At 33.6% G+C, this 12,018-nt stretch overlaps 1 protein-coding gene across 1 annotated transcript; it reads right to left on the reverse strand.

Annotated features, from left to right (window-relative positions):
- Window positions 1-742: 742 nt before the first annotated feature.
- On the reverse strand, window positions 743-1,666 carry LOC308265864 (olfactory receptor 10AG1-like; the record flags this gene model as incomplete). Its single annotated transcript, XM_080699811.1, has 1 exon — window positions 743-1,666. The coding sequence occupies exon 1, from the start codon at window positions 1,640-1,642 to the stop codon at window positions 743-745; it is 900 nt and encodes a 299-aa protein (XP_080555937.1). The 5' UTR covers window positions 1,643-1,666.
- Between the last annotated feature and the right edge of the window lie 10,352 nt (window positions 1,667-12,018).

The following is a 12,018-nucleotide window of genomic DNA, read 5'->3' on the forward strand; positions in this document are numbered from 1 at the left end:
AAGTAGATTTCAAGTGCGAACCAAATGGACGAAATATTTTAAAAAACATTAATCTGGGGCCACTGTGGAAATGCAGAAGATATATTGAAAATAAAACCATTTGAGAAATTTAGGAGTCTTGTGTTTTATCATTTGCTCTCCCCAAATAATATAAAGAGAACAATATGCATGTAAGTTTCATGTAAGTTTTTCTTTGAGTAATATTCTCAAAGTTTTCTGAAATATGCATAGCCATTCCAATGCTTATTAATGGCAAAACTTTTCTTGACTTGTCCTGGAATCTCTAGGATGGCATAGTACAATTTACTTATTGATTCATTCATTTCCTTAAGAAACATTATTTGTTCAATTACTCTTGGTAGTATTCTATATATTACTCTTGTTATATATTCTATATATTATATGGACAAGGTAGAATGCCAGCACAATATATGATCGATGTTTAGGCAAATATTTTTAAATATATTTAAACCACAAGACTAAATTTTGAATGATTCTTCTATATTTACTGGGAAATGTGATACATATTAAATTATATTCAAGAGATTTGTTTTAGGCATGGATGACAGAAGATAAATTAATTTGCCTATCAGCCATTTAAACAGACATAATTTAATGCTAATATTTAAGTGGAGCATAAACATATAGGCTGGGAATGACTCTTCCCAAAGAGGCAATGCAGAGACCTGAAACATATACCTGTTGAAATTGTGAGAAATTGTGTCCAAGTACACCCATGATACTATGTTTTAAAAACTAACTTTCTCAGTGCAGCAATCACCTCCTTGTTCCTAAGGCAGTAGATAACTGGATTGAACATGGGAGTCACTATGGTGTAGAAGAGAGACAGCAGTTTGTCAGTTCCCGGGGAATGCATGGCTTTGGGCCTAAAGTAGGTAATGGTAGCAGACCCAAAAAAGAGAATGACAACCAGCAGGTGGGAAGAACACGTGGAGAAGGCCTTGGCACGTCCTTGGGCTGTGGGCAGCCTCAGAATGGTGGAAATGATTTTGCTGTAAGAGACAAGTATCAAAATAAACGGCACTGCAGCCACTAACATAACTACTATGTAGACAGACAGCTCATGTACAGAAGTGTCCCCACAGGCTAGCTTGAGAATGGGGGGTATGTCACAGAAGAAGTGGTTAATGATATTGGATTTACAGAAATGTAAAGAAAATATTTGACAAGTTTGTCCCATCTGGACTGGAATTCCACCAAGCCAGGAGCCAATTGCTAGGTGCATACACTTTTTGGGGTTCATGACCAAATTATAATGCAGAGGGTAACAGATGGCCACATAGCGGTCATAAGCCATCACAGCCAAGAGGAGACATTCAGTAGTTCCCAGTATAAGGAAGAAGCACAGTTGGGCAGCACAGTTCATCATAGAAAGGCTTCTTTCCTGAGTCCAAAGGTTGACCAGGATCCTAGGGATTATGACGGATACATAACAGATTTCCACTGAAGAAAAATTGGCCAAGAAAAAATACATAGGTTTCTGCAGTGCAGAGTCAATCCTGGTTATTATGATTATGAGGCTATTTCCAAATATAATAATGATGTACATGATGGAGAACATTCCAGATAGAAATCCTTGGAGGTTAGGAAGATCAGAAAATCCAAGAAGGACAAACTGCATCACTGTGGACACATTATCTTCTGTCTTTATGTCGTCACGCCTCATCTGTGAGAATGGTTTAATCAGGAGTACAAGTCATTTTATTTTCTTTGGATTTATGTTTAGTCCAAGGGTGATACATACCCTGTATTTCCTCACTTTTTATAAGAACAAAAACTATAACTGTTGGATGTTATATAACTATAGTTAAGAGCATATATTTTAAAGAACAAGTATATTTATTTTTTTCTGATGAGGAAATGTATTATTTTAAATTTTACTATTCATTTAAATACTCAATCCAGCTGAGCATGGTGACACACGCTTGTAATTACAGTACTTGGAAGGCTGAGACAGGAGGATCGTGGATCGCGGATAGTCTCAGCTACTTAGTGAAGCCCTCCACAACTAAGTGAGACCCTGTTTCAAAATAAAGAATAAAGAAGCCGGGTATGGTGGTGCACGCTTGTAATCCCCGCACTTGGGAGGTGGAGATAGGAGGATTGTGCAGGTTCGAAGCCAGCCTCTCTGGATTAAGAGACCCTGCTTCCAAATAAAAATATAAAAAAATAGGTGTCTGGGAGTGTAGCCTGGAGGTAGAAGGGATTTCAGGAACCCCAGTTACACCAAAATAAAAAATAGTAATAATAAATAAAAATAAAGAATAATGTCAGGGGCTTATCTCAGAGTTGATTACCTCTGGGTTCCATCCCCAGTACTCCAAAATTTTAAAAAAACACCCAATCATTCAAAATATTAATTTATGATTTTCTTTAAATAGCCTTCATTCGTCATCACCTCTCAAGTCTATTTTCAATTTTATCAACCACCTCAAAATTAATTTTACTTTTAAGTGCATATTTTATGACATTTAAATAATTTTAGAGTGTAATATATTTAATTTTAAAAATCATGTGTTTCTGTGGCATTTCCAGTTTTGTCCTACATTGACACTGTGCACATATTGATAACAATATTACTGTTTAATATTTCTGCACATATTATTAATAAATAATAAAATAACATTCATATTATAATATTGAATAGAATAGACTATCATTTATATTTATTGTATCTAATATTGTATTTAATATTGTATATAATATTGTATTTAGATTTCAGTGTAATCTCTATAAAACTGGCATCCATACATTTTGTTCAGACTTTTAGTAGAAACAAAAAGAGCTCTAATTTTCCAGCTTTTAGGGAAAGCTCAGGAGGTAAAAGCAGGCACATTCAACACCTGTGAGCCAGAAAGTTATTCATACCAAAATATGCACATTTGAATTTTACATTTATTTTTAAAAGGGCATCAGCAACAACTTATGCCTGATATTGTCATAGATTCCATTATGTCCTCTCTAATTATTTTTCACTACTGATCTCACTTATTTCATTAAGTTTATTATTTCGTGTGTATGTCACATGTATTTGTCTGTGCATTCATTCATTGAATATTTCTATTGTCTTCTTCATCATCTCTAGATAAAGATTATAAGTTTATTTTGATAATGCACACATTTTATGTTTGCTGCAGTGTGTATTTTTTACAATTTTTATTTATTAACTTAATGGACGTATTACAAATGAGTCAAGTTGGTTGCTTCATTGTGAGTCTCCCCAAAGTACAAACACTGGCTTCTAGTCCAAATGCAGACTCACTGCCAGTTGCAATTAAGTGTGTCTTACAGATACCTTCATGTGCATGATAGGGGTGTGGGATTGAGAGTTTTAGGAATTATTGTAGCTTTATTAACTTTGCAGAAGCAGCATTGATCACATTTTTCCTTTGGTCTGTGCTAAAAAAAAAAATCCACTTGGGTGCTAAGTAATTTGAAAGCTAAAAGAGACTAGCCCATGCAAAGAGGCGACATACCTATAAATCATACTCTAAGATTGGTAAGAATCAAGTGACTAAGATTTAAGCTCCAAAAATAGACACAAATAGGGATGTAGCAGCAGTATTCCCAAAACGGGGCTATCCTAAGAATATTTGTAACTGAGAAAAAGAAATTAAATACAAATATACTTTATACAATATTCCAAAAATTATTAAAAGACTTAAATATTTTATGTCTTTCAGTTTTACTGATTATGAAAATGGTTTAACTCGATATCACAAAAGCCAGAGTAGAATGGTTGCTTTCCAGTGGGAAGGTCTGAGGAGATGGAAGCATTGGAGAGGTCTATGAATTGGAAATAATTCCTAGTTTAAGGAATAGAAAGAAAGTTCTTCCATGCCATTACCCAGTCTCATGACTCTACATAATTTTGATCGATTGGGTGCCCCTATTACTGCTTACTGTTTCTTAAATGAATCTTGGTCCAAAATTATTACTTTTAATATCAGAGTCAGCTGAGGAAGAGCAAGACAATTTTCCTGCACTCCTGCAGCCAGTGTCCCTTTTTATTGTGGGTTTAAACAAAACAAAAGGCAAGGTGCTCTCTAGTTAAGTTCAGGATTACAAGTCAAGTTTCAAAGAAAGACAATCAGGAGCTAAGTCTAGGGAATGGCATATAAGCACCAGGTTTAAGGAGGGTCAGGGTAAACATTTTGGGGAGACTAGAAGGTCCATAAAGTCCAATTTGGGTCTCATTCAGTCCCAGGAAGTTTATCTGCTTGCAGACAATTCCATTTCGTATTTCCACTGGCTACATGGATAAGCCTGTCCAAAATAGTGATCTTATTGCTAGAATTAGAGGGCCTTGATATATAATGATACTTATTGTTTTAATTAATTTATTTATCTTTTATTGGTGCATTGTAGTCATACATCTTAATGGTGTGCAAATGGTAGAGGCATATTTATGCACATCATTCATTTAGCCCTTTCCCTTCTCCCTCCATCCTCCTTAGGTTTGTCTTAGTGATTGACTGTGATATGTTTGTGAATGGACATCAGGTACATTAGGGAATTTCCCTCTTCCCGTCTCCCATCCCTCTCAGTTAGGTTGCCCTATCTGCTCATGTATGCTTTACCTTTGTCTAGAGCTCCTCCTATGACCCTTTTCCTCCCTAGCTTCTGCATAGTAGAGAAAGCACCTGATATTTTACTTTTTTTGACTGACTACTCTCACTTAGCATAATTTTCTGTTATTTAAAAAAGACAGAGAAAATAATTTTTAAGACTTTATGAAAAGAAATGGTAAATGTTTGAGAAAATAGATTTACCCTGATTTAAGCATTATACAATATATACACATATAAAAACTCACATAGTATTTTATATTATGTACAATTCATTATGTGTCTATTAACATAAAAAAGAAAGAAAATCACTCCAAAAATAATACTGTAACTGTTTCTATGAAGATCAGAAATCAGTAGATAATGACATTTTAAAAATATGATTTCAGCGGGTGTGGTGACGCACGCTTGTAATCCCAGCATTCAGGAGGCTGAGACTAGAAGATTGTGGTTCGTGGACAGCCTCAGCTACTTAGTGAGGCCCTCTGCAACTTACAGAGACCCATTTTCAAAATGAAGAATAAAAAATTAGGACAGGGGTGTATTTCAATGGTCGAATGTCCCTGGGTTCCATATGATTTTATATTACCACTACACACAGATTTTTTCTAGACTTCTGTTGTATTGTACAATAATTTAATATTTCATTAAATTTTTATTTCAAATTAATTCAACCTATGGACTAATGAAGGAATAGTGGTAAAAATTTGATAATAGTAAGGTAGAATGCTTTATTTCTATTTAGGAGTATTATTCACTATCTTGCTCACTGGTTATTAAGATGTATGTTTTTTAGTAATACTCTTTAAATTTATACATATAAAATGCTTGAATATTAACATTCAAAATAAAGATGATTATGAAAATCATAATTCTTAAGATACTCATTATTTAAAAAAGCACTTTAATTTTTATGTCATTTGATTCTATAATAATGAAATTAAAACTACAAAGTACATCTGAATAAAAGTTTTAACATGCAAAATATAATTTCATTTTTTCTTATAATTACTTTAGTGTTCTTAGCTAATGTTAAATATACAGATATAGGTAAAATTTAATTTTATTAGATAGGAGTAGTTCAGACTTACCTATCTAGATTAAGTGTGAGAATGATACTTACCTTTTTTTTGACTGAGTAAAGCATATAAAAGGATTAAAATCAAAGATTATATTTTATGTTCAGATAATTTATATTATTTGAGACAGAGGCTGTCTTCTCATATACACTCTAATGTCAGGCTAAAAATGATATTTAAATATGAAGTAGTGTTCCCTGGGGATGAAGTCTTTTCTCAAGCTTGTAATTGCACCAATACATTTTGGAGCCAAAAAATAGCATGGAACAACAACCACAAACCTATCTGGCCATGCTAATTCTTTTGTAAATTCTCAGCCTCAGCGGCCATGGCAGTGAACATCTGGAATCCCAGTACTTGGGGGGCTGAGACAGGAATATCGCAGGCTTTAGCCTTAATCATGAGACCCTCAGGAACCTTATGAGATGCTGTTTTAAGATAAAAATTTAAAAATGCTTTCACTATACCTCAGAGTTAGGATGTTTCTGGGTCTAATCCCTAGTGTAACAAAAATAAATAAACAAACAAACATAAGTGGAATCTAGAGAGAAAATAGAAAACAAAATGGTTAATTGAGGATTGTGGCTCATAGAAGAGTAGAAGGGAAAGAGATGGGGATAAAAACAAAACCTGATGAAAGAAAGTAACTCAAATTATGGTGGGCCCATGTATAGTAGTGTCACTATCGATCTCATCATTATTTACGAAGAGGTTTGGTAGCAGAGTGAAGGGAAACACACCAAGATCTATATTCGTATATGTATAACTTTGAACCTCAGCATGATGTATAATGAAAATATAGCAAGCCGATCGTGGTAGCACATGCTTGTAATTCCACCATTTTGGAGGCTAAGACAGGAGTGTGGTTGTTACAGACAGCCTTACCTACTTAGTGAGGCCCTTTGCAACTCAGTGAGTCCCTGTTTCAAAATAAAGAATAAAAAAATAGGTCTGAGGGTGTAGCTCGGAGGTAGAATGCCCATGGGTTCCATCCTTAGTATCGCCCCCCCCAAAAAAAATAATAAACGTGACATACCCACCACAGCAGTTGGTAAGTTTTCCCAAAGCTCCCTCATCTCTCCCCTTTCTCCCTATTGGAGACATTGAGGTGAACGTTGGTATTCTCACATACATATATAATGTTAGTGGGATGTTTCCTCCAGTAGTTCTCTCTTTCCCCTCCTGCCCCTAAACCACTTCCTTGATTCTGCAGAAGTTTCTCCTCCATTATCTGAAGTCCCTCTGGTATCCCATTACTCCCAAGCTTCTGCATATGGAGCACACAGATGACCCTTCTCTTTCTGTGACTGCCTAATTTCACTTAATAATGTTCTTCAGGTCTACCTATTTTTCTGCAAATAACATGATTTAAGCCAAATATAATTCCCTTCTACATATAAGTGTAGACACACACACACTATTAATTCATTTATATGTTAATACACACCTAGGTTGGTTCCATGATTTGGCTATTCTGAATTGTGCTGCTATAAACATGGTTATGTACATATTATTATACTTCTCTGATTTCATTCCCTTTGGAAATATACCCAGGAGTAGTATAACTGGATTTATGCTGGATCCATTCCCAGTTTTCTGAGGAATATTCAGAGCAGCTGCATTAATTTGCAATCTAAACCAGTGTATAACCCCACATCCTCACCATCATTTATTGTTGCTTGACTTCTTGATGATTGAAAATCTAATTGGGGTTATCTGGAATCACAGTGTGATTTCATTTATATCTTCCTAATTACTAATGATGTTGAATATATTTTCCTGTATATATCTGCCATTTGTATTTCTTCTTTTGTGAAGCATCTATTTAGTTCAATAGCCAATTTCTTGATTGGGTAAGGTTAACTTTTGAATTTCTCACATTCTCTAATGTCCTTGATAATAGAATCATTAAAGTAATTTCTTAATAAATTTTTGTTAACTACTTTAGCTTATAGCCAAAGTATAATGGAAATAGAATAATGGATAAAGAGTAAAAGCACACAGACATTGGGGATCTTTTTTCTTCTAATATTATTCTTTAGTACAAGGATAATTTTTTAAGAATGATACATGAATAATGGTTTTTGAAAAAGTGCAGAGTTTAACTTATTTAAAAATAATTGTATTTTCTATACAATTTAAAGTGTGAATATTGCTGAAAATCTTCTTATATTCTTCAAAATCTTCCCAGAAAGATGGTAATAAGATTCATAGTATTCCTTGAACCTTCATCTAATATTGAGGTAGCTGGTTTGACTGGACTACTTCAAAAGGACCCATAGTCAGTTTTGCTTCTACAATGATCTGAATGAAATGACTGTCACCTTCTTTTCACATATGCATTTTTAAGTATTCTTTTTTCAATGATTTTTCTTGGTATGTGTACACCAAAACAAGGAAAGTAAACCACAAACACATACTACCTAACTACAATTGTTGAAGCTAATAATAAAATAAATAGGAGTGAAATTTTTCAGTATTTCATAGTTGGTAGATAATAGTTTTGCCTGATTAAGTTTGGGTTATACATCTCCCTTAAGGTATTGGTTATTTTTCTTTCCTTTAAAATAGTTCTGTCATTTAACGGCTTTGAAAAATAGTCAAAGGAAAAAGAACTTTATACCAAATGCTAGTTATATTCATCAGCAGATTAGTTTCAGAGTCTTGAACTTGTTGTCTAACAAGTCAAATGAACATTTGGTCTAGGTGTTCCATAGAAGAAAGAAAGTATTTGCAAGCGCCAGATATGAAAAAGACTCATCAAATGAAAAAATGAGCAGCTAAGAAAAAATGTAAGAATAAGTTAAACAGAATCCTAATCAAAGACCAAAATAGCAAGTAATAAGATGTTTGATATCATAGATATTAGGAAAATAATAATTACTCACACAATGAAATATTATGGTACACTCACAAAAATAAATGAGCACAGATTAAAAATAGCAAGTGTCAGTGAAGGAAAGGCAGAATCTAAACTCTCCTGCTGTGCTGTTGGGCAACACGATGTCACAATTATTTTGGAAAATCATTTGTTGATTTCTTCAGGAGGTAAACTTAAACCTACCATATATACCAACTCTCTAGTTCTTGAGTAATATAAAGGGTTATCTTGCTTTATTTTTGCCATCGATGTAATCACCATAAAAAGACCATTGTAATGCTTCATAAAGTTTAGAAAAAAGTCCTAATAAACAAGTGAAAAAAAAGGACCCAGAATAGCCAAAAAAATTCTGAGCATTAAGAACTAGCCATCAAGAAGAACAATAACGATTCCACTTGTAAAAGAATTAATGAAACATGAGGACATTAGGTTAAGCAAATTTAGCCAGTCCTAGAAAGTCAGGGCCATATTTTTTTCACTCATATGTGAAAGCTAGTTAGAAAGTAGGAGACCAAAGGGACTAAAGATAAATGAGGGGAGATGCTAGTAGGAGTGGAAGGGGATTTGAAGAGGGAGGTGAGGAGCTGAACGGGGAGACTTGATGTAGGAAGCAATTAAAATAGTGTTTTGTTCATGTATGAAGTTATTATCATGTGGGGTTGGAATTGGAGAACAGTGTTCTGTGTGTGTATGTTTCTGTCACTCTGAACCTTATTATAACATGATTACAATACAAAATTAAAAAATTCTGCATGAATTTATTGACAGAAAAAAATTTATTTACATATATAACACACTTACATATATATTTATATAATGCATGAATATTCAATGCAAAGTACACATTATACATTCTCTGTATGTTTTACATAGAGTGAGATATATGTTCTAAATGAATTTCCAAAGCAAAGTACCAGAACTGACTTAGAAACAAGAGTTTTTTTCATTCAACTGAATAGCTATACATTTTTATGCCAAATAAAAAAATATTGTGGAAACGACATATATATTCTGTTTCACAAGAGTGATGTGTAAATTTAAAAAAGGAAAAAGTCTGCAAAACATAATAGAAAAAAATCGGTAAGAATGTTCAATGCATGTAACAGATAGGAACTTTTTGCTTTAAAATCAAATGCCAGCTGGGTGTGGTGGCGCATGCTGTTCATGTACTTGGGAGGCTGAGACAGAAGGATTGCAGATTTGTAGCCAGCCTCAGCTACTTAGTTAGGCCCTCTGCAACTTAATGAGACCATGTTTCAAAATAAATAATAAAAAATAGGATCCTCTGCAATAGTGAGACCTAGTTTCACAGTAAAAATAATAAAAAAAATAGGGCTGGGGGTATAGCTCAGAAGTAGAATGCCCCTAGGTTCAATATCCAGTACTGCAAAAAAGACCTGACATTCTGGCCATAATTAAATGTACAGTGATTGCATTTGAGGCAGTGATCTTTATCTGGTGCATAATTAGGCTTGAATTTGCAACCATCCTGCCTCAGGCTTCCAATCAGCTGAGATTATAGAGCATGCCTCTGTCTATCATATATATATATGATATATATAATATGATATATATATGATATATATATCATATATATATGATATATATAATATATATATGATATAAAAAATCTTTTTTATATGATAGAAAAAAATCTTTGAAATAAAATAACCATGATTCCATTCTTTCTTTTTGTAAGGAAATAGAAAAGAATTACATTTTGTTAAGTTGCATTTAACAACTACCTATAAATTCACTGTATAGTAAAAAAAAATATTTAAGATTTTCTCCAAATAAATTATGCAATTTTTACCTTCTCAGAAAGCAAATTATAAAAATATTTCTAGAAACATTTGAAAGTGACACAAATAACTGTCATGGTAGCATATGACTCTAGTACCAATACTTGGGAAGCTTAGAGAGGAGGATCACAGGTTTGTAGCCAGCCTCAGCAACTTGTGAAGCCCTCCTCAACCTAGTGAAATCCTGTTTAAAAATAAAGGATTTTGTTTGTGAGGTGCCAGAGATAAATGTTACCTATTGTTTTGTGTATGTATAGTCTATTGAATTTTGGGGCCTCTACCTCTGAGATACACCCCAAGCCCCATTTTATTTATTTTTAATTTTGAATCAGGGTCTCTAAATTTCAAGAGGGCCCACCTAAGTTGCTGAGGCTGATCTTAAACCTGCAATCCTTCCATCTCAGCCTCCCAAGTCCCGGAATTAATAGCTTGTGCCTCCATGTCTGGTCAGTGTTTCACATTTTGAGTAAGAGCTTCATGAATAAATAATAAGAGGTAGAGAAAAAAATAAATAGTTTCCTTGTACTTTTCAATTTGCTAGTCTTAGAGCTTCAAGTGATTTTGGAAAAGAAGAGGATATGGTTATTGACATGTTGTTAAACTGCCCTTCAACAAATTTATTTTATTTTGTATTTTTTATGTTTTCTTATCATCCCTTCCACTTCTCCTTATTGTGCAACAATGACTTTAATTAATGTAAGACTTAGTCTAAAAATTATTATTCAGTTCTTTAAAAAGGGCCACTCCTGTTATCAGCACTTATCTGTACTGAGTGAGCCATCTGAAAATCAACGAAATCAATGAAACATGTACCGTATTTCCCCTTTTTGAATACTATATAACTGAAGAAAATAATTATTAAGAAAAACTGTTAAAAGTGTTGTTCACTGGCCAGGTGCTAAGGGAACTTGCAAGTCAGGGAAATTTGGCTTCTTTCCTTCAGTCATATGTCCTGGTAAAAGATATTCTGTATGTGAACACCAGAAACATACATACAGGCTTTCTATGAAGTTTTTATTATATCCATTATGTCAACATGATACAACCCATTTCATTTAAAAGCTTGTGCTAGTAATTTTTGAAAAGTAGTTTATTTTATAACATCAATATAAAATGATTTATATTTTTGAATTATGAAATATAGTAAACTGGATTAAGAACTAGTGTAGGATAAAATCTATAGTGAGTAGTTGTGTTTGCTGGGAAAGTTGTGAGCTGCCAGAATTTTCCATTGGGGAATTAAGTATATCCGGAATCATTGTGTTTCAATAGGAATTTACCTCTGATCTTAGAGCTTTTTTATTTGTACCTTTTATTTTTCAGCACTCAGATGATAATGCTGTAGAAAATCAAGCCAAGTTTATCAGTATTAGGAAAGTACAAAGTGCTGGGCTAGGGGTAACAAAGAGAAGAATCCCTAGATGTATAGCCACAGAAGTCAGACCAGAGGTACAAGTAGAAAAGGTTCTTCCTCCCACTAGCTCAGCAATTTTTAAGACTGGGAAGAATGAAAAAATAGGAGATAATGATGATGAAACAATCTTCGCAGATCTTGTGATACATCATAAGCTGGAAGTGTTTACCTTCTCAAAAGAAAAATGTAGAGAGATGAAATATTTCTTTGAAACACTGTGACAAAAAAACCCATCCCAAATAAGCTCATTACA

Source organism: Muscardinus avellanarius (assembly GCF_963383645.1).
Source record: "Muscardinus avellanarius genome assembly, chromosome: 1".
Taxonomy (NCBI): domain Eukaryota; kingdom Metazoa; phylum Chordata; class Mammalia; order Rodentia; family Gliridae; genus Muscardinus; species Muscardinus avellanarius.